General features: G+C 37.8%; 1 protein-coding gene across 4 annotated transcripts in view; it reads left to right on the top strand.

Annotated features, from left to right (window-relative positions):
* Positions 1-24805, top strand: part of LOC127663098 (phospholipid-transporting ATPase IG-like) — a 91251-nt gene that overhangs the window by 35559 nt on the left and 30887 nt on the right. For all 4 annotated transcript variants that reach the window (XM_052154530.1, XM_052154529.1, XM_052154527.1 and 1 more), the window contains exons 3-7: positions 3306-3395; positions 20305-20385; positions 21115-21222; positions 21915-22043; positions 22692-22780. In XM_052154530.1, the coding sequence (XP_052010490.1) occupies positions 3306-3395; positions 20305-20385; positions 21115-21222; positions 21915-22043; positions 22692-22780 (497 nt within the window). The remainder of the gene's footprint in view (positions 1-3305; positions 3396-20304; positions 20386-21114; positions 21223-21914; positions 22044-22691; positions 22781-24805) is intronic.

Here is a 24805-nt window from a genome sequence, read left to right as displayed (position 1 = left end):
CTGATGACACAGCGCCAGTTGACGGAACTGTCACTTGCCCAATCTGGCCAGGGCCAGTTACATGATAGATGTATAATTTACAGCTATTATTGCTAAATATTAACTGTTAAAAAAAGATATTTAACTCTTCCAAAAAGTTATTTGTTGTACATTTGACTTAAAGAAACCTTTTAAGATGATGTGTGTAATTTTTTTTAAGAACTAGTTAGTGGATTTCTCCAAAAGTTAAAGCACTGTGTCATTACAAAACATTTCTGTATTTGTTTTTAGTGTCCCAACTGGCATATTCAGGGCTAGTCGTTTTATGTTTGTAATGAACATAATTTATTTTTGCATCTAGAAACTTCTGAATTCAAGTTTGCTGTGGGAAATCAGCTTAACCCCTTATTTCTATAGGCCTAGTTATAATATTCATGAGTAAACCACTTTTCATGAGAATTTTTTTTTCCTACTCCATAACATATATTGTTTTCCTTTTACCAGATTCTTAATGATTTGGGAATCATTTTGATTCTAGGAATATCTGAAGCCAAACCAGGCCAGTTTGTTTCCTAATCTCAAACATCATCAAAATATATTACAATATTACACATTACTTTGTTCAAAATTAATAAAATGCAGTTATAATTTATGCCATGGTCTTTTTTGTGATTATGGCATTACAAATGCAACTGTTAATCAATGAAAGAACTAGTAAACTGGTAAACATAAGGACAAGGACAAGTACAATGAAGAATAAAATGTACTATATAGAGGGATGCCCAGTTTAATTGCACATGTGCACCGCTCTTGATCTGCATTATCCTGTCACCAGAACTCTCATATTGAGGGAAGCAGTTTGACGCATGGGCACCCGTGTACTCTAGAGATGAGCAGAGCGCATCACTTGTGCAAGTGATTTTCAGTGGATCATGTGACATGCATGTTAAAACGGTCTTCAGTCACCCCTCGTGTATTTGCGTTCCACATGAGAAACATATGTAGCACTAATAAAGCACCGAAAGCAAGATGAATATGGTTTGATTTGCTTCGGCAACCCGAAACTTCACGATGGTGGCTGCCAAAAAATTTTAATGCAAGAAAAATACTGACTTTATCTTTATGAATTAACAAAATATGCATTGTTTCTAACACTTTAAAATATGATGCTAAAAATAGCACCAATATATTAAAATTTTTCCTCTGTGACAGTGAAAACGTCACCAGATAATATACAAATGTGAACTACTGGCCTGAATGGGTCAGCAGATATAATCCTTATTTTTGAGCTCTTGTCAGATTATTATGGTTTTGCTGGCTCATTACAAGTGCCTGCTTGTAATATTCTTTATCTTGTAATTAGCAAGTGTTGTTAAATGCCACGTCAACTGCACCTCAGCATTAACACACAAGAATATGTCTACAGCATGGCCCTGGTGTTCTGCCACCTGTTCCTCCAGGTGTGTAGAGGCTTTTGTAGACCCCCTATGCGTCTGGGCCCAGGAATTCCTTTCTATTCTCTCTCTCTCTCTCTCTCTCCATTCTGTCATCACTCTCCCTTTACAAATGGCAGTAAAATCTACTCCCCCATGTATTCTTACAAGAGCCTTTCCCACCCAATGAAAAACTCTAATTTGCCTGTCAGAGCAGAGTGTGAGATCAGGCTGATAAATACATGGTTGCAATTAAACATGTTCGGGTTGGTTGAATCTTGAATGTTGTTAGTTCTTGAATCTCCTTATTCAGTCGATAGTTGAGGAGTGTTTTAAAATACGATGGGGACTGTGGAGTAATGAAGCAAATATGGAGGGAGAGAGAGACAATGGATTAATAGAGCTGCCTGTGGTTGTGCTGTGGTATCGGGTGATTAATCTCTTGTATAAAATTCTAAACACACATTAATTACCTTCACTGAGATGTTTACTCTTCTTTAGCATACACTTTGCATCTTCCCACTTACACACACACCTTAAACTTTACTCCGCACCGCCCCTTGCATCTCAGTGTTTCCTTTCCTAAGGAGGTTAAGTGCATCCAGAGCATCTCGTGTTCATCTCAAGCCAACCATTATACTGTTGAAAATTATTAGATATTCCCATTTATCCTATTGCAGGTGCCCCAAATGTCCTCTCTTTGTTCACCCTTGGTGATCCATTATATAGCTATGATGGTTATATCAGGTGGCAAGAGCGGTCCACCTTTTCACTTTCTCTCCTCCCACCCCACATTTAGATTAGTGTACTCTCAGTCTCTTGAAAGCAGTGTGCAGTCCTGCACTGTGACATGATATATTTAATCTAAAACAATTTTAATAATTCTTGTATAATAATTACCGGTAATTGTTCAGTTTTTATGACCTCATAAAACCCAATTTAAATAGAGAGACTAGACTACATTGAATATTTGTTCTTTAAAATAAAATAATTTAACTCTTCCAAAATAAATGATTTGTTTTACATTTGACTAGTAAAGAATTTGCGTGTCTTTTTTGTTCAATGTTAATGTACTAAGCTGGACTGTTTAAATGAACTGCAAAAAAGCTAAAGGTGATGGGATGTGGGATGATTTGAGGAAAAATGAAAAGCAAACTACAGCAAAAAATAGTCCTTTTTTCTATATATTGCTTTGTCATATTTTATAGGTGTAGAACTTTTCTTTAAATTATTTGTGGAATTCAGCATAAATCTGTATAATTGGATCTGTAGGTAATGCAACTGGCCCAACAGTTGACAACGCTACAACTGGTGTAGCATGTTTAACAATAAAACAATATATAGCTTATTTATTTTAATATATTTTTTTTTTTTTTCTGAATCCGGCCCTCAACCTGAGTTACAATACTATAACATGTACATTTTACATTTACATACAATATAAAATCTTGATGTTGAAAGCAAGTCCGCTACCCTCATGCTACTATTCAGCTGTATTGGCCACTTCCGAAATGAGAAATGGCAAGCCGTTGCCACATGGATCAGGTAGAAGGTTCCCCTTTCTGAGGTTAGCCAAACGGCAGTGATTAGTCGCTAATCCATATCAATGCAATAACTGCTGGTCATGGGAGTACACATCAGAGAGCTGTGGACCTATTTGAAGTCATCCCAGCTTGCTTTCCCAGAAAAGCACAAACACAGTGGTTGATTAATTTTGAATGCATTTAATCCTTCCTGATGAGTTTGTGGCTTTACACTCACATTGCTGCTATTTACTTGGAACTAAAAATGTTCATGAAAATGTGTTCAAATGGTTTGTCATTGTTTGACAACTTTGTTTTTTTTTTATTGTTACTTTTTAACAGTTTTTTTTTTTTTTTTTTTACTTCTCAGTACACAGTGTGGAACTTCCTGCCAAAGAACTTATTCGAGCAGTTTAGAAGAATTGCTAATTTTTACTTCCTCATCATATTCTTGGTGCAGGTAAGTAAAAGCTTTTGGTCATTCATCCCCCATTCCCAGAAAAGCACATGGTGGGTATGTGTGGTTCAGGTTTTTCTTACATTATGGGGACTCCCAAAGATGATAAAACCAGAAATCACCATATTTTCACCAATTGTCCCAAGCAGGAAAACATACAAAAAAATTGTATTAGTTAAAAACAGAAAAATCGATAAGAACGTTCTAAAAAAAGGTCTTAATGAAAATGTCTGAGGCTTAAGTTTAAGGGTTGGTGTAGGGTGGGTAAACGAAAAATCATTAACTCCGTTTAAAAATAATAGAAGTCAAGGGAATGTCCTCCCCATCATATCAATGTGTGGCTGATGTTTTTCTGTGACTCATGGCATGTTCTGCCCTGTGCTGATCTAATGTCTTTGGGTCTATGATAATGGCAGAGAGACAGACAGCGATACATGTAAATCTCTGCTCCACTCTATAAAAGCACGTTGAGATGACCTTAGTAAAACTACACAGAGTGGAAACATGTAAACAGCTGATGCCATTGAGTAATGTGTAAAGCACATGGTTTTGTTGCTATCAGGTGCACGGGGAAACAGACTAATGAAACACTTGAGTGCTCGTACTGTGGGTTCATACCTGCAGCTGATTTTGTGAGTGATTGGCACTATTGATTCATTAGGCTGTCGCTGAAACCTGAAAAATGTTGGTATGTGGTAGTATACAGCGGTAGGATGGCACTATAACACATCCAAATCCAATTTTTGTGTAACATTCTGTCAACTGAGGTGCCTCCATCTGGCTCTGTTTAGGTTTCTTTCAGATTTTGCTGCCTCTGATATCCCACAATAGTGTGCTGCACGCACTATTTTTGTAATAGTTTGTAGAAATAATAAAAATAATATGTGACAGAGCATTTGAAAACCGTCTATGTTTACATATTTATTTTATTTAAAGTTATATGTGGCTAGGGCTGGGCGATAAAACTGTATCAGTATTTATCGACGGTGCACCTTTAACGATATAAAACATTTTCAATATATCGTTCGATAGTTTAATTTAAATGCATTAAAATGTAAATAGACATGAAGTTTGGTTGCATGAACAACACTCAAGCATGCACCGTCCCTGGATCATAAACAGCCTGTCATATGGCTTGATAAAGGAGTGTGCTATGTGTGAAAAGCAAACAGCCAATAAAAAGTTGCGTTGCTGTGGGGTTCGGTTGCGCTATTGCCATGTGACATCAGAACACAAGAACACATGCAAAAATGACTGCCGTGCCTGCCGGGCGATGAGGAGATTATGAATAAAACAAAAAGGATATGTCAGCTCGACAGTGTGGCAGTTTTTTGTTTATTTTTACATCTGACCAACATCAGAACACCGTTGTAAGCTTTTGAAAAAAAAAAAAAAGTACGGAAACACAAGCAACTAATTATTTAATCACTTTAACAGCTTCCACCCTTTGGAATATGCAGCATGTCTTCCACCACAACCTACATCTGCTTCACCTCAAAAAAACAACCCACAAGCAGTCCACGATGGCGAGGTACTCTGCAACAGTCAGTGCCTTATGAGAAATCCTCCAAAAGTTTTTGTAACATTTTAAGTAGAGGTCGACCGATTAATCGGCCGATATTTGGCATTTTTTAACATAATCGGCATCGGCCAATATCCAAGTATATCAAGCCGGTTATTAGGCAGGCACTTCAGTGGGCAGCCTAGTGTTGTTGTGGAACATGTGTTCGACGCACGCTGCCCCTAGTCAATTTCCAGCATAGTGAGCAGACCTCATCCAGTGCCTAAGGAAGGAGCCAAGTTCCTTGGAGAAAACGGTAAGGATTAAATTAGTATTAATTTAATGTAACTCCTTTACATTTAATTAAAAACGTTTGATATGTTACTGCCAACTTCAAGAAAAAAACGCAACAAACGCGATAGGCGACATGACGTTCGGCTACTTTGGATATTGATAGCGTAGTTGAAGTTGCATTATCACAGCAGAAGGGTTTCACAATAAGTAAGCAAGAATTTTGCAATTACAGACAGTGAATCTGAGACTTTTATTTGATCTGTTTGTGTATCTTATATTTGAGAGGGTTGTCACTCAATGCAGAGAAATAAGTAATAAAAAAGATACCAACGCACTATAGGCTATTCAAGGACTGGCTTTGGTAAGCTCGGACATTATCGGTTCTGCTGTCGATACTGGAGAAATTAAGAAAATACATTTATTATTGCTATTGAGAGTTATTTTATCTCGCCAGCCATTTCTATGTATAATAATATGAAACCATTTGTCTGTGCAATTTAGCTATTCGCAGTCAGAGAGAGAGAGATCTCGCTCACGCGGTGCCACAGCGAGCACAACACAGCCCTGCATAATGAGTGACAGTACTAAACATTCAAACGTAGCCTGATTACACTTTAGATCTGTGATATTAGTCTGATTTTATTTTAGATTTCGCATTCCAAAGATTATAAAAAGAATATTTATACATAAGCCGCATTCTGTCTAGCACAACTTCCTTCCCTTCACAGTGGTGCACTGACATTTCTCCCTAAAACTCAAACTTAACGTCAGAATCAGCACGATCGGTGATTGTTGTAAAATGCAGTCTAGCTACTGTTGCTAAATTGCGGGACGCGTTTAATAATAAAAAGAGCACAAGAGATACCATTCCCAAGGCGGTGCGCGCTCCGAAACAGACCGCAACGAGACAAGCAAAGTATAGGCTACTTTGTGTTTCATGTGCGCGTCTAAACGATCAACTATACACAAAAACATGTCAAAACGACCGGTTTGGAGATTCACTTAAACACAGTTTATGTCTTAAATGGACGTAGTTATGGAAATGGTTGGGAGAAAATATGGTGCATCAGGAGCCTATTAGACACGGTCTTAAAGGGGAAGCAGTCTAATAAACATGCTGACGATTGAGCCATTACTGCGAATCAAACAACAAAAGGCAAAGAGAAAATCACTTACAGCTCTTGAATGAATAACTTCTGCATTATTAAGCATTAATCTATCTATGATAAACTATGCAGTGTTATTTTACAATTGATTACTTTATTAGATTTCTTTTTAGACCACACCTGAACAGTAATGTTATTAGACCTTACTGAAATTAAAACACTGTGCCTATATAACGTTTATCTTTGTGTAATTGTTTATCTTTGTTTAATATATATATATATATATATATATATATATATATATATATATATATATATATATATATATATATAACAAAAAGAACCGTTAAGAATACCGTTAAAGTACCGGATCGATAAGCACTATCGGTAAGAGTAGTAATGCCATTAAAACCTTAACGATACCCATCCCTAGTTATGCCTGTGCTTCTCTTGGATGCTCTGAATATTGGATTACGTGTCTGGATTGCCCCTTAATTAAAGCTGCATTTGGATCTCAACCTTCGTGTCACGGAGCAGTTCGTAACACCTGATTTGTTTATTTAATATATTTGTTATACATTATTTATACAATATGTTTTTACATTATACATTTTTAATTTAAGTGTACAGGTGCAGATTGGTCAAGTGTTAAATAAATGTATTTGTTGAGAAATTTCTTAAGTAATTATTTGCGTTACATTTTATCTTTCAAATAAAGGTTCAAATAAGAGATTAAAAACAAGCACATATCGGCCAAAATAAATCGGTAGCATTAATCGGCCATCGGCCGACCCGGATTTCAAAAGATCGGCACCGGCCTGAAAAAACCCATATCAGTCGACCTCTAATTTTAAGTTCAATAGTTTCTTTAACAATAATGTATTTAATCTCCATATAAGAAAGAAGATATTTGTTTACATTTATTTTGTTTTTGACTGTTAAAACTAAAATAACTTTTTGTTTGCATTAATAATTGTAAATTACAAATACAGTGGTTAAATTCAAACCTTTTTTAAATGTTTTTTTTTAAAGGTCATTAAAATGAATCAATAATTATCGATAACGAATGATATGAAACATTATACCATGATACATTTTTTAGCTGTATCGCCCAGTCCTATATGTGGCTACCAAGAAATTAGCTTTAGTCATTAAATATTCACTTGGCTATCTGTAAAGTTCGTTTGTATTAATTTTAAATAATCAGATATGATTTTATGGTGCCATGGAAATGGGATGCTCAATAAAACAGCATGAGAGGTGACACAACAGCCAAATATTACCTTCAATTTCAGTTCCAGCCTATGTGCGTGCATGCCTCAGTACTTCATATGTACATCCATGTTGTGACGTGATCTGTGTGTGGGTGTAAGAAAGTGATCCCCAGGTGTTTGCTCAGAGCTGGGATATGTCTGGCATGCCTCTACTAATCCTGCTTGTCTATGGAGGGGCTCCTTATCCTCTGACTAGCTCTCCCCACACAACCCACTGTTATAATAGCAAGAGAGAGACACACATACAGTATCTCACAAAAGTGAGTACACCCCTCACATTTTTGTAAATATTTGATTATATCTTTTCATGTGACAACACTGAAGAAATTACACTTTGCTACAATATAAAGTAGTGAGTGTACAGCTTGTATAACAATGTAAATTTGCTGTCTCCTCAAAATTACTCAACACACAGCCATTAATATCTAAACCAATGTCCAAATTGGGCCCAAAGTGTCAATATTGTTTGTGGCCACCATTATTTTCCATCACTGCTTTAACCCTCTTAGTCATGGAGTTCACCAGAGCTTCACAGGTTGCCACTGGAGTCCTCTTCCACTCCTCCATGACGACATCACGGAGCTGGTGGATGTTAGAGACCTTGTGCTCCTCCACCTTCCGTTTGAGGATGCCCCACAGATGCTCAATAGGGTTTAGGTCTGGAGACATGCTTGGCCAGTCCATCACCTTCACCCTCAGCTTCTTTAGCAAGGCAGTGGTCGTCTTGCAGGTGTGTTGCGGCCCTGTCTCCGAAGGGAGGGGATCATGCTCTGCTTCAGTATGTCACAGTACATGTTGGCATTCATGGTTCATTCAATGAACTGTAGCTCCCCAGTGCCAGCAGCACTCATGCTGCCCCAGACCATGACACTCCCACCACCATGCTTGACTGTAGGCAAGACACACTTGTATTTGTACTCCTCACCTCGTTTCCACCACACACGCTTGACACCATCTGAACCAAATACATTTATCTTAGTCTCATCAGACCACAGGACATGGTTCCAGTAATCCATGTCCTTAGTCTGCTTGTCTTAAGCAAACTGTTTTTGGGCTTTCTTGTGCATCATCTTTAGAAGAGAAGATGATCCATTTCATTCTGGAATGATAGCCATGCAAACCAATTTGATGCAGTGTGCGGTGTATGGTCTGAGCACTGACAGGCTGACCCCCACCCCTTCAAACTCTGCAGCAATGCTGGCAGCACTCATACGTCTATTCCCCAAAGACAACCTCTGGATATGACGCTGAGCACGTGCACTCAACTTCTTTGGTCGACCATGGCAAGGCCTGTTCAGAGTGGAACCTGTTCTGTTGAACTGCTGTACGGTCTTGGCCACCGTGCTGCAGCTCAGTGTCAGGGTCTTGGCAATCTTCTTATAGCCTAGGCCATCTTTATGTAGAGCAACAATTCTTTTGGATCCTCAAAACAGATCCTCAGAGTTCTTTGCCACGTGTTGAACTTCCAGTGACCAGTATAACGGAGTGTGAGAGCGATGACACCAAATTTAACACACCTGCTGCTACCCTTTCACACCTGAGACCTTGTAACACTAACGAGTCACATGACACCAGGGAGGGAAAATGTCTAATTGGGCCCAATTTGGACATTTTCACTTAGGGGTGTACTCACTTTTGTTGCCAGCGGTTAATACATTAATGGCTGTGTGTTGAGATATTTTGAGGGGACAGCAAATTTATACTGTTATACAAGCTGTACACTCACTACTTTACATTGTAGCATAGTGTCATTTCTTCAGTGTTGTCACATGAAAAGATAAACTCAAATATTTACAAAAATTTGAGGGGTGTACTCACTTTTGTGAGATACTGTATGTGCACCTGTCACACAAGATGTGCACGTAAATCACCAGCCTCCAAGTAAAGCTGCACAATTCTCCCGATGCCCATTGTATATGGACCATTGCAATCTGAACCACATCTCTTATTCGCTATCTCACTTATGCCCATTTCTGTGCCTCATTCCATCTCCCCTTTCCTGTCTCCTCATCCCTTCATTTTCTTTTCCTTACCCACTAATTTTTTTTAATTCTTTGTTCCCCCCATTTCTCTCTCTCTCTCTCTCTCTCTCTCTCTCTGTCCCTCTTTCTCCGTATGCCTCTGCAGCACGACAATGCTGACGTCAGCAGGCATGAAGCCCTCTGTAGTTCTTTTGAGCCACAAATAGGCACTGACTGATAAAAAAGCACCAGTGTGCTAAAAATAGCACTGCGTGCCTTTGCTGGGTCTGGGTGGGAAAAGAGAGATGGGAGGGATGGAAGATAGGAGAACAGGAGAAGGAGAGGGGATCTTTGTCTTTTATATGCACGTTTTGACACGCATCCTGCTCGAATGTTCCAAATTCCTACACGTGTGAGCGCTGATGAGGGGATTGCGCTAACAAGCTGTCTGTGTTCAGCCAAATGCAAGTATGTGTAACCGTAAAGAGGAAATTATTACATCATCTTGAGTAAAAGCAATAGAAAGAGAGACTGAGAAATAAATGAGCTGTTTGTATATAGAAATTCGGCCACATGCACACTAATACATTTTAGATTGAAAACGCATTGATTTTGCCTCCCATGATTGAAGTTTATGTCTCCCATCCTCACTGGAAAAGTATTTTCCTCCATGAAAAAGGAGACTTTTGAAAACGCTATCTAGTACTGCGCACTTTGGAAAACTGTAATGTTAGGATGTGAAAAGTGACATTAGCAGGGTATCTGCACATCCTTAAAAAGTAGTAAAATTCTTAAATTCAGTTTTCAAAATTTAAGGCTGTAAAAAATCTTAACATAGAAAACGTTGTAAATGTCGTTTGTGAAAGTATTTTTATATTTATATAAATATTTTTAGAGAAAGACGAGATGCTTTAGTAGCTTAACAGAAGTTCATCAAAATGCAACCTCTATTTCAAAAATATATGCAACAACATATACTGTATTTCAAAATACTAAAACATAACATGAAACATGTTTTCATATATGTAACATATTTTCTAAAATCATGGTTTATTATAATACAATTTTAATAGGCCATGCAGCCTTCATGCCCAAATATATGAACAAAATTTGATATATATATATATATATATATATATATATATATATATATATATATATATATATATATATATATATATATATATATATATATTATACACACACCAGTTAATACTGGTCCTCGAATCTAATTGGACGAGAGACATTCCATGAGCACTGATGGTCTGACACATCAGCACTCCGACGCTTCACTGTGTGTGTATCACTCCGCTTCTGTTCCTGCCATTCTAAACTAAAGTGGAAGAGCAGTGCAGATGTGTTAAGAGCAACTGTTTGTCTTTTTTTTTTTACATGTATTTTTTTGACATTATGTTAGCCAGCAGGTGGTGGCAAAAGATAAACATTTTTTTATTTTTTATTTATGTGTAATATGAGCCAATTAGGTGACGTGAAGTGAATTTCTCATCAGCCATTGTTTACATAGAGCACTCAGTGATCGCTCGTATTACTACTAAACCTATGAAATAGCTTTAAATGGCTTTAAACAAACAAATTCAGCATTACTGCTCATCAAAGCTGAGAGACACAACAGACAGATTAATTATACAAACTGAAAGTGCTTGCCTCTTATCTGTGTGCCCACTCCAATGTGGAGAGGACATTGCAGTTTCTATAGTGAAGGACTCTTGCGCACCTGCTTCCGAAATAGGGAGAAATACCCCTGCTTGGACGGCCACTTTTCCACTGAGAAAACTGATCTTCAGGAAGCTGACAGCATCTCTGCTTGAGTGTGGCAACAGGCACATGCTACTTCTCCCTTTCTCTCTCTTACACACTTACACACACACACACACACGCGCGCACACACACATATCCATCCATCTATCCACCTGGATGACATCAGAGCATTCATACAAATAAACATTCTCCACTACCAGATACTTTGGAAAATGATGATGTTTGGAAACTAAAAACATAGTTCTGGAAAAATTTATTTATGTGCATGTAATCTAAGGCCAGCTTTTTGCGAAGTTCCGCCAGAGACTATGTAGCCAGAGACAGTAGTTTGGTCATGCATCTTAAATTTTTTTCATACAAGCCTGTCACCTTATAAACCAGTTAATGAGTTGTATTTTCTGGAAAGTGTTCTTTATAAACAGTACACAAAAATTGTGCAAACTGAATTGTACAGTCAATATTCATTATTACAATGAACTTGGGTCCCTCACAGCTTGTGATTCGGAATCCAATCGAAACTGAATATCTGTATATAAAGCCAGCCATAGTACTTGGGAACAAACACGTTGCATGCCAGCCTCTGTAAGGTGTTTCTACGGTAACTGATGTGTTCAACATTAGCTTTGAGAATTGGCTCCCTCGAGGTGGCGGTTAAATGTATGCATTTTGTGTCTACTCAGTGGAACTGGTGAGGTGGGTCTGGAAGTGATGGGTGGGGGTGTTTTTTGAGAGTGTAAAACGGTGGAAAGGAAGCACTTCATCAGAGAAATGACTGTATTTCATTACAGTTGCTGATGAACTGTATCAGTGGTGCTGTCTGTTACAGAGTGATCCAGGTAAATAGAATCCTGCTGTGTGTGTGTGTGTGTGTGTTAGAGAAAGAAACAAACTTGTGGAGAGTGCAGGACAGTCTGTCCTCAGTACTTTAAGTAGCCTCTCCTTAATATTTTTAATTGAGTGGGATGCTGCAGTCGGCTCCATCCAGATGGACCATTTTCAATTTATAAAAAAAAACAAAAACGATTTGCGGGACCGTTGGCCCCCCACTTCATCCATCACCTGCAAGAGCCACGAGTGCATTAGACCTCTTTCTGCTGACAAAATCTCAGACTCAGCCCTGGCTCCCATAGAGAGGTTCTGTCTCAGATGGAGAGAAGGAAGAAAGAGTGCCATAGGGGAAACCAGGTGTAGTATTCCAGGTTTATATTATGTGATTTAAAATAAAAAAAAAATGTGTCTATTTCATAGGGATCTTGACTCTTTAGCCTTCTAGATGTACCTTCTTGTAAGGTGGAACTTAGGCTACGTTCCAATCACCTGATAGTGGCCTGTGAAATTGACTTTACAGGGTGTTCATCCATCTTTTACCATATTAGTATGGAAGTGGCCTTATTTGCAGAATTATATTAATTTATCATTTTTGAAACCCCTAATCTGCATGACTTGAGTGCCATCTGTGTTGGTGATACCATCCCAGATCTGTATGACTTTCTTTCTTCTGCAGAACACAAAGATTTTAAGAAGAAAATCTCAGCTCTGTAGGTCCATACAATCTATTCAAGTGAATTGTGGCCATACCTTTGAACCACCAAACATCACATAGAGGCAGCCAGTGTTGTAGTACTCAAGATCAGTCTTGGTCTCGAGATCACTTTTTTTAAGGTTTTGTCTCTGAATCGACCGCATTTTCACTCTGTCTTGTCTCGTCTCAGACAACGAGGACTCTGGATTTTTTTTCAAGACCACAACTGCGGGAATATCACTAAATTCCCTGTGCATCGTCTGATTTATTTGTTAACATCATTACTGTGATTGGATGTAAAACTTCCTGCTTCATTTTTGTTACTGTTAACGACTGTCACCCCTCTCTGCCCCACTTCACACGCACTCCAAGAAAGTGAATTCAGGAGACAGGAGAAGAAACTGTGGCTGTCTGAGAGATGTCAGACAAATCTTCAATTTGGCTACCTAAACCAGTGTTTCCCAACAACTGTGCCCACTATTGTGCATGAAAGAATGTCATGTGTGCCATGCAAAATAAATAAACACAGTTTTTTCTGGGATTTTAGTAAAGGCATAGAGATAGTAGAAGAGGTTTAAAGTTGCCAATTCAGTATATTTTTCATTTAAGTATTTTATTCAACCAGTTTTAATATTTTGTCCATCAGAACATTATTGTTCCAACAAACTCTTGTCCACTGTCAAACGCAACTCCTCAGATGCCAACAAAATGATGCTAGATCATCACACTTGTAGTAAACATTCAGACAGTGAACTGAATGAATGAATAGAATACAACCGTGTATTGCTTTACTCAAAGACTAAAAGCTGTTTATTTGTGCTCCGCATAGTTACAGATGTTATGAACAGATGTGGCTTACTTGTCACGTTTCTCTCATGAAACGAATATGAGAAACTGTTTGTGACGAGGAGGGCGGGGCCGGGCCTTGACTACGCACACTTGGCCCCTAATCTTGCTAATCAGCCAAGGAGAGGGTTAAGTGCAACTAGATGAAGCAGTTTGGGAGAGAGAGAGAGCTACAGGCAGGGCCGGTTCTAGACATTTGGAGGCCCTAGGCAAAATGTATGTTGGAGGCCCCCCGCCATGCCCTCCTCCCCTCCACCTTTCAGAATTCACGAGTTCACACTTACATCAAATTAAATAGAATAAAGATTATGCGTATTTGGCATGCTGTCCAGGGGAGGGCTCCAGGCTCTGAATTTTGGCCAGATTTACACAGTATTACATTGGATTGCATTGTATTTTGGATTGTGTTGTTTACATCCAATAAGAGATTATTAAAAATCAAAGTGAGGAGATGGGGGCGGTGGAGGGATGCTGATAAACTGTCAATGAACAGAGGTAAGTCTGCAGTATATATACCTCTTATCTCGTTGATTATCTGAATGTGCTCCTCCCGAACTTTGTTAATAAACATCATTTAATAAAAAAGACTTGAAAACAAATATGATTCCTAACCATTTTAACCTCCATGGTAATGGTAACCTCCTAACCATTTTAAGATCCAAAACCTGTTATCAGTATTTTTATATTTTTACTTAAATGTGCATATTAATGTAACTTTAAGGTAAACAAAAAAAAAATCATCTGAAAAGTCATCTTTTTTTTTTTAAGCAGTCAGGAATTTTTTTGCAGTAATTTGTTCAGTAATTTCTTTATGGTAACACACTAACCCACTATTTGGGATAATGAACAGTTTTGTTTTTGATAGACTAAATATAGTCATATTAGGTATGTATTGTAGAGAAATACCTTATGATACACAAATCAGCTGCTAGTGGAAGTGAAAAGACAAGTTAATTTCGTGAACTGTAATTGTGTGCTTATTCATATGCTTAAGATTGCATACTTATTTTCAATAAATATTGCAACAGTATTTATGATTGGAAAACGAAAAAAGTCTATTATGGTCTATAGTCTATTATGATAGACTAGAGCAGTTAATGTAGGCTAAACATTTGCGTTTTAGAAGATATACAGACTGTTTTAAAACATAATAAACAATGCTTTAGTATAGTGCGTTTGCTCTTTGACTGACAAACTTTACTTTTTCTGTAGTATTTTGTGAGTCAGCTCCTGACTAGGGCTGGAAATTGATTTAGAGGCGTTAGGAATCAAGATTCTATTCCACAGGTTGTAATCGCTTCCATCGAGGAGAATCGACTCCTTTGTAAGATTCAGTTCAACAGTTAATCATGAATTCGCCTCTATCTCTCCAACAGTGACTGGAAGTCCGATTCATTTCCGCGAATCAGACCCTTTCGGACGGTTCATTTAGAACATATTTATTTTTTCTAACAAAAGTCTGCATTGTAGCTACATACGCTCGGATTCAAAGTGTCAGAAGCGAATTCAGTCCATCAACGGTGCTCGCGCTCTTTTGAACTGGAAATAACCGTCAAATGATCTATCTCAAAATGACGCTGATCGTTAGAATCAGTTTATTTTTAACAATACATTACAATCACTCAAAAATAGATGATACCTGAATCACGAGCTGCACTTTCTTTGCGTGCCTGCTTAGCCTTACGCTTAGCAGCCCCTGAAGGATGAGTTCGTTTCGGCGCCATCAGATAAATTTGCAGAAAAGTTGGATTTTATTCATCTACAATCTCTTCATTCATAAATTCAGAGGTTGGGAGTGACTCGCATGTAAACGGTGATTATTAATTGGTTTAACTACAGGTGAATGACAATTGTTATATCCAATGGACAAACAGCATAGTATTTTGCTGCTCTTGATTGGTGGATAAGCATGTGTATGTTTTGGAGGCCCCGCCTCCAAGGCCGAGGCCCTAGGCAACTGCCTAGTTCGCCTATAGGTAGCGCCGGCCCTGGCTACAGGCAGCTGCCCTGTATGAGTTTGTGTTTGTTTGTCTTTTAATGTGTCATTAAACATTACTTTGATGCTTCATCCAGTTCCCGCCGCCTCCTTTCCATTGAACCCTGTTACACTGTTACATACGATTACTAAAAGCAAATTCTCCTGTTTTAAACAAGTCCAAAAACACTGTGATACGATGTGTAGATTCTGAGGTACTGTCGTCTTCACGGAGCGCGTTTTACATCTGAACCGGTGAATGGAGGCTGGGCGGCCGCTCTCCTGTCCTAGTGCCTGCCGTATACAACCTCTGTCAGTGCGACTAATGTGTTTTTTTTTTCTCTCTCTCAACATGCGATTTTTACCCGGTGCAACTTATAGTCAGGTGTGACTTTATTTCCAGAAAATAAAGTAAAATAAATAAAAAATACATGTATTTGCTGTACCGTTGCAAGAATTAATTTGCAAGAACTAATCTGCAAGAACTAATCTACAAATTGCGTTTTTTTTGCATTGCCGAATTTCAAACATTATGATTTCACGCTACTAAGACGGACAGAAAACATGGACAAGTTCTTTGTTACGTCCCATGTGATAAGTGTGACTTGTGTTTTGGATTTTATTTTTTCTCTCTCCCTCTGTCTCGCTCTTTACTTTCATTTTCAGCAGGTGGGCGTGGTATTTAATTGGCTCGTTCATCTGTCAATCTTGGAGACGCATGTTGACGACGTTGCGTATCTCCACCAATGAGGGCGGGCTGTGCGAGTATAAAAGAGAGTGCCTGCGTGGAAAGCGATATGATTATTTCTTTGTTTGATTCATGCTTGTGCGTCTGTTGTAATTGTTTGCCCTGTATAATTTTGATAATTGGTAATGTTTGTAGTACAGTCTGTGTTCTTTGATCCCTTGTGACGGCCCATTCGTTCCTTTTTATTTTGTTTTCTTTCTTTGTGTTAATTTATCTGGTTGTAAAACCGATTAAACTGGGTTATTAAACTGGGGAAAAGAAAAAGGACAGGTAAGATATCACGTGATATACATCTGCCACACTGAGGTTTCAATTGTGTTAGAACAATAGTGACGCGTGCCATCCCTTGTATTTTTGGTTATAGGGAGTCGTTTTTTTAGGGCGCTATAGATTTTCTTTTGATTTGGGTTTTTGTGGAGTTTAATTGTTGGGTTAGATTAGGAGTGTTTATTTGCATTTAGTTAGATTGGTTATTGTTGTATTTATTTATTTGATTTGGCACGGTCCAAGTTCTTTTCACTTTCCCCTTTCCTTGTGATTTTATAATTTATGCTTGGACCAAAGTGGTGTATTTTTGTACATTTATGTTAATACTTATTATGGGATATTTTTTCTCCCATTATTCTTTATAATATATACGGATACTTTACCTTATATTAAACTTGTTGGCGTGATCGCTTCCCAGTACATGCACAGTGTTTTTAAATGTTGGACTCTAATTTCCCTAGACCTAAAAAGGTTTGTAACATTCTTGAAAAGGAAAACTATCGATGATGGTTATGTTGGATAGTAGTGTGTCATGGACATTTTTAATCATAAATATTGTGCTGTGGCAGAAAAAAGGTTGGGAAAACACTGACTTAAACCACAAAGAGTTAATCTACAAAAAAGCATTCAAAAGAAAACACAGCAGAATGTCAATTCTGCAATGCAATTTATGCTTAGAAAGCAAGCATAAAGATAAGCTAAGTGTAAGTGATGCTAGCAAAGCTAGCTAACTGACGTTAGCAATCTGCCTCATGCTCGGAAAGGTACTATATTGTTTAAGAAAAGACAGAGAAAATTGAAGACTTAATTATTGAATAATTGTTTTGATATATTCTGTACTTAATGAAGGTTTCTAGGGGAAGAGTCATCCAGAAAACCAGATGTGATGCTTGCACAAAAATGGAAAAGGAGTGTTGAATAAAGATGGTTAAGTTGATTTCAGCTCCTTAGTGTTTGTTTGTATTTGTTTGCTCATAGAAAACAAAGGAAAATTCATACACACACAATTCACCACGGCAATGACTTTTGATTATTTTATCAAGACATTTCTCATGGTGCACACACACACACACACACACACACACACACACATATTTATATTTATATAATTTATATATGGCAATAAAAGAGGGGAATTATTTTCTTTGGGTGTTTTTATGGAAATATGGATCTTTCAGATCAATTTGAGTAGTGCCTATGGTTTGCATGTTCCACATTTAATCGTATGTGTGTCATGCAGTGAGGGACTCGCACTGGTCTTGTTCTTAACTCGGTCTCCCCCTGCCTTGGTCTTGTTCTCGACTTAGTCTCGGTTTAGGTAGTCTTGACTACAACACAACACAGAAAGCAGCATAAAAATCCGTAAGACTCCTGTGGTTAAATCCACGTCTTCAGAAGCGATATTTTAGGTGTGAGTGAGAATGTAAATCTTCACTTTTTTTAATAGTTAAAAAGGACATTAATATTGATCTGTTTCTCACCCACACCTAACATATCACTTCTGAAGATATGGATTTTAACACTGGAGACTTATGGTTTACTTTAGTACTGTCTGTGTGTGATTTTTGGTGCTTCAAATGTCTGATCACCATTTGCCTGAATGGATTGTATGAACCTGCAAAGCTGAGATATTCTTCTAAAAATATTAGTTTGTGCTCGGCAAAAACAAAAAATAAATAAAAGTAATACCATATATAAATGGGATTGCATGAGAGTAAATGATGAGGTAAAGTGAATCGCTGTAGTTTGCATGGAGCAGAGAGCACTGCGCAGGGACCCTGTGAACCGGAACGCAGCTTTAATGTTACTTTCTCCTGCATGTATGGCGAGTTAGCAGGAAAAGCCTTCTTTTCTCATCCTTTTTTCCTGTTCTTTTCCACCACTAAACAGACACCTGGCAAACGGGTTATGTGTTAAACACTTGACAGTCCACTATTGAAAGCTATGCAGTCTGGTGAACATGCATAAACATACGCACACACATATTTCTCACAGCATTACATGGTATGTTAGCTTAGGTTGCGGGCAGAATTTATGTGTGTATTTGAGTTGATCTGCAAGCTGTGACTCCTGCCTGTTAAGCAACAGCTTGAATGAGTTTTAGGCAGGTGGTCACGTGATTGGTGGCCATTTATAAGAGTCCAACGGTACATCTGGATAATTTTGAAAGGTTGTTTGGGATTACTCAGTCTTAGACGGAGCCAGGGCTCTATGTATATTGTGGTATTTGAGTTGAGTATGTGTGTTAGGCTGTGATCAGGATGATAAGGATTATTAACTCTGAGCTTGAGTGCTGTTGGTCTGAGATGGGCTTTCACCTTCTGAAGTCCTGCAGGCTTCACTACTCCCAACTGGAGTTTTGGCACCAAGACACCACATACAGTACACACAATAATTGTGTGTGTGTGTTTAAGCTGTTTGCTACAGTGGAGATGCTGCTCTCTGGATTGCTAACCCAATTGTACCATGCGGTTTTGCTGTGGTCTCTTTCAGCCAGGCCCTGCAGGGTTCTACTGGGTGTGTGTGTGAGGCATGTGTAGTGTGCTTTGTGTTTGGCCATAGCTTAGTTTAGAATGGACAAAATGTTCACACCGCTATGATCTTTAGTTCACACCTATCCTCCCCTATTTTTCCTTCACACAATAATACACACACACACACACACGCACTGGCTGAAAATGTAAAAAGTGGATACATACACAAGGATGAGAACATCATGGATCTTCTTAAGTGACACTCATGAGAAGCACAAACATCTGCAGCTCAGAGTAATACACAAGTAATCTACTAAAATAATGGACCATTCTGCTCAATGTTGCATTTGTGCTTAGATTCAATCAAACATTTGGGTGACACTTTTTTTTTCCATGCCTTCTTTGTCTTTTCTGACTTTGTTGCGCTTTAATGTCATGCAGTTACACACTGAAATAGTGATTTCAGTGAAATAGTGCTGTATGTCGCCATAAAATCGGACCCTTCCTTCCAAATCCGATCACAAGTGGTCACAGTGTATGCATTTAAGGGACCAGGTGTAAAAGGCTATGTGTCTTGTCGGACCACATGTGATCGGATCACCTGAGATTTATCTTAATACCAGGTGTAAATGGGAATGTTGATGACATAAAATTTATATTTTCCTGTCGATCTGCATTTTGAAAATACAGACAAAGACAACATATGCCTGCTACCTTTCTCTTGAAAGTAATTATTTCTTGGCTAATGCTGTTAATTATACTGAGAACCTTCTGACATTGTGCGTTACGAAAATATTAATTTTAAATATGAACGACAGGTCCCAAACTATGCAGTTTTAGTATTTTTGCAAATCTGTTTGGTGATGCTTGTGGCACAGAAATTACACTCTTCACTTTAAAATATTTATGCTTATTAAAGTATTCCTGTGTGAAACTGAGAGCATTTTTATCATAATATATAAACATATCTAGTCTCAAGATTAAGCTTTATGAGATATGTCATCTGATATGAATTATTGTTTTTGAGACTTATGATAAGGAAAATAAGTGTACTATGTAATATAGTGCTCATTTTAAAATGTTGTATGATGTGCCTCAATGACAAGAAGGCAGCTAGAATATTTAGAATATTTTGTGTGTGTGTGTTTGTGTGTCCTTCTTAAAGGTGATTGTTGACACCCCGACCAGCCCTGTGACCAGTGGCTTACCTCTGTTTTTTGTCATCACAGTGACAGCCATCAAACAGGTTAGTACATTGATGTTCTTTGCCCCTGTCTCCTCTTTTCATCCCTCTCTCCTTTATTCTTTCTCCATCTCTTTCTCTCTGTCTACTAGTGAAGCACTTCTAGTTTTATAGCTCTGTCATTCTTTAAATAATACGACCGCAGCCGAGAGTCCAGCTGAATCCGGGAGTCAATCTCTCATACACAAAACAAATGATCCTGGGGCTTGTCACAACACACCGGTCTTTTCGCAGCTTCAGATGTATTGTTTTAGGATCGACTTTTTCCACTGAGCTGCCTGCTGCTAGCTTTTTGAAAAAGAACAATGGAAGGTGGACTTCCTTCCAAATATCTGTACCTCACACTGAGAGGGACCTTTATTGGGCTTTGAAATAGGAGCACAAACTTCAAATGACTGAACTCCCTCAGCTTTGTTGTTCTCACAGATAGTTGCTTGTTTTCTTAACTATTATAATAGACCAATTGTATGTGACATGGCCCCAAACAGTAGTTGGACACGTAAGCCACATTTAAGACCCCATGAAATCAGCTGAAAAGCGCAGTTGTTTTTTTAATGAATTTTTTGGCTTATAAACTGTTTTTATTTTCACATTATTGAGAAATGTGTTAGACGGTACAGTGCAGTCCTCAGTTGACCTTCTGCTGTATTCACACATATCATCAAACATATTGTTCTAACACACCAGCATGCTGCTCTCCCATTCTCTGTCTTTCTATCTCTTTCTCTTTAGGGTTATGAGGACTGGCTGCGGCATAAAGCAGACTACGAGGTGAATAAGTACCCGGTGACTGTGTTGGAGGATGGCGGGTCAGTGAAGAAGGAGAGTGAGAAGATCAAGGTATCTTTCAGTTACTGCATCCTCGCCAAGTCTTGCATATAACAGCCAAGAGGTTATGTGTGGCAAGCTGCCATACTTTATGCAAGTGGGAAATGAGTAGGCTTGCTGGGAGTATTTCCTTGGTGTGTATGAAATGGAACAAATACCCTGTAAACAATGAAATGGTCAAAGCAGCAAATTTTTGTTTTACAGCTATTAACCAATATAATGACAGATATAGAAAATTGGGGATACACTATTGTGACCATATTTGTGATTTTATGTATTTTTTTTTTTAAATGTTGTTGATATTGGTTGGATTATATTGGCCAATGTTGTTTATTTATTATGCCTATTGAAAACTTTTCTGTAATCTAGCTCTAACTTAAAATTAAATAGAACTCTATTTCTTTTCAGATACCACCACCTACCATTTTTTGGTAATTATTTTGGCAGTGCTATGGTGTAGAGTTTTCTAGCTATGTTCCACTTCGCAACCATATAATGGTTTCACTCCCAATTGCTTTCCTTCATGATATTATACAAATCCATGTCTCTGCCAGTGTGTGAGTCTGGGCTTTCTGAGCATTCAATGCTGAAAGAAAAAACATCACTAAAATTGTCCTATAACCATATGGTCTATGGTCACGGATATCTTGTGCATTTCTAGAACAAATATAAAAAATGTGAGATGTTAATGTGTTTCTACTCAGGTTGGTGATGTAGTTGAAGTGGTGGAGGATGAGACCTTTCCCTGTGACCTGATTCTGTTGCTGTCCAGTCGAGAAGATGGCACTTGTTTTGTCACCACAGCCAGCCTGGATGGAGAATCTAACCATAAAGTAAGCTTATACTGTACATCATGCCCTTACCTATAGGGTCAATGCTTCATTGGTGTTCTTGCATTCATTGATCAAGTAATGCATGTGGTTTTATGCCTGGCCAACATTTTGTTTTCTGGTTTCTGTCATGTGTTGAACATTGCCACAAATTCTGTTAATTTAAATGTTACCAATGTCAACATTGTCTACAGTAGCTGGCTAACATTTGAATTGAAAAAGAAAATGTGTAAATATTTGTTTAATATGACATCGTTTCGAGCAAAAGTGTATTTATGAAGATTATACTGTAGATTGTAGCTGTAAAATAACAATGATGGCACAGCAAGTAAAAAAAAAAACTTATTGTTGAGCCCTACAGTTTTAATTATTCTTTATTTTCTTCTTCGTTCTTTAAAACATTTAAGACATGAATTCCTGGTTTTAGTTTCTGTTCTCTTCTGCAACCTGGAATCTAAAATCATTTTGATTTTCCTCTTTCAGCTCAACTCTTTAAATAGGTGGCCCAGATCTCCTCATCATCATCTTTGTACTCCTCGTCTTTCTCCCAATACACCACTCCCTTAGTGACACATCTGTGTGTGTTTGCGTGCATGTGTTTGTGTGTTGAACATGACCTGAAATACTCATTTGCCTTCATCTTGTTTGCAGACACACTACACCGTGCCAGACACGGAGAAAGACTTGTGGACTCTCACTGCCACCATCGAGTGTGAACAGCCCCAGCCTGACCTCTACAAGTACACACTCCTCGCATGCCATGTTCTACTCACAAACACACACTTAAAATCCCTTTCACTCCCATCTTGGGATGGGAAGTATGAATGTTCACAATATATTTTGCTAGCAATATAAAATAATGTATTGTGCTTTTTATTTGGCCATTACGTTTTCTTACTGACAGTCAAACTAGTTTCATAATCCTTCCTTGTATTGCGATTTGCAAATATGAGAGCATTAAGAAAGAGATGATTTAATAGAGTCTCTGATTTAAAATTCTTTAGCAAAATAATTATTAATTACTTTAAATCAGTTTAAACTATTCATTTTAATAAATCTATTCAGAACTCTTATTCAACTATTAGTCAGCAATCTAAAATGTTTACTTCTGTACAATGTTTCTTGTGTCAAAATTTTGAAGTAAATATATATTTAGGTAAATATTGCTTATTTTTACTGTTATATTGGTACATGTAAACAAAAAGGATTCATTTAGTGAAAAACTGTGTGGGGAAAACAAGCCTACATTATTTTAAGCTGTATTTTACATTATTAATCTAATTATCAGCAAAGTTTGAATTGTTGAAATTATTTCAGAGCAAATCAAAATATATACTGAAACTACTGCAAAATATCGATATATCATTTGGTCATTTATATCATCCAGCCCTACTCCCACCTACTTGTAGCTCATTTCCATAGGGTAGTTCAGTCTAAAACCAGAAGCAGTCAGTGTACATGGAAAAACTCTCTTATATAATGTCCTAGAACCAACTTGAAATGTTGACCTTTGTGCATCCTTTCTCTGGTTATAGATTATAGTTTTGTGATGTACATCTAAATTACAGCAAGCTTGTTCAGCACATTCCAGATCAGCAGCTAACGGTGTGATTCCGAGTCGAAAACCTTCTGACTTCCACTTGAGTACATTGCTACATGCAGTAACAAGAACAAATAGACCTTGAAACACCCGAAATATGGAAGTTTATACAGCCAGTCCTTGGTTTCCAAGTTTAATAATGAGTTAACTCTCTCACCCCCTATTGATAGGCACATCTCATTACAGTCACTCTTCTCTTTAGGCTGAACAACATTTGCATTTCTGATCAGCTAGAGCACCAGATGTCACCTGCTAAAATCAGCCTAAAAAAAACCTTCAAAGGGCTGTTGCCAATATGCCAGACTGATGGGTCATCACCAATGAGCATCTTCCTTGTAATAGGTTCATATCTTACAAGGTCCATTTGCATAGAGTGCTGTACTGGAATACAGATATATTATCATTAAGCCATTCTAATGGAAAGCAGTCTTTATAAAACAAACTACGTGCTGATGTGCACAATGCCATTAGTACTTTAGCTCTGCAGTTATTGTTTCTGTGTCATTTGTACCGATGAATGCTTTCAGATTAACCTCAAAATATGCTGATCACATGTGTTCCAAAAACTAAGATGATGCTCTGTTCCTATGGAGGAATTATTCTGCCTCCTAAGATACCCTGTTTTAGCCAAATTTCACCATGAGAAGGTAAGTGTGACTGCACCTGTAGAGTTGCTGCCTTTGTAGAGCGTTCCAAATCAGTCATATTTGAGGTTCCGTGATGATTTTGATGCTGCCTTAGGGTCAATTCAGACCGAATACGTTCCGGTGCTTAAATGAATTGTGTTTATATCACATACAATTGAAGTCAGAAGTTTATGTACACTGAGGTTGAAGTCATTAAAATAAATGTTTTAACCACTCCACAGATTAAATATTAGCAAACTATAGTTTTGGTAAGTCATTTAGGATATCTACTTTGGACATGACGCAAGTAATTTTTCCAACAATTGTTTACAGACAGATTGTTTCACTTAAATTGACTATATCACAATTCCAGTGGGTCAGAATTTACATACACTTAAGTTAACTGTGCCTTTAAGCAGCTTGAAAAATTCCAAAAAATGTTGTAAAGCCTTTAGACAATTAGCCAGTTATCTTCTGATTTGTGTACTGAATTGGAAGTGTACCTGTGGATGTATTTTAAGGCCTACCTTCAAACTCAG

This window comes from Xyrauchen texanus, chromosome 23, assembly GCF_025860055.1.
Source record: "Xyrauchen texanus isolate HMW12.3.18 chromosome 23, RBS_HiC_50CHRs, whole genome shotgun sequence".
NCBI lineage: Eukaryota > Metazoa > Chordata > Actinopteri > Cypriniformes > Catostomidae > Xyrauchen > Xyrauchen texanus.
This window is presented reverse-complemented; position numbering and strand designations above follow the sequence as displayed.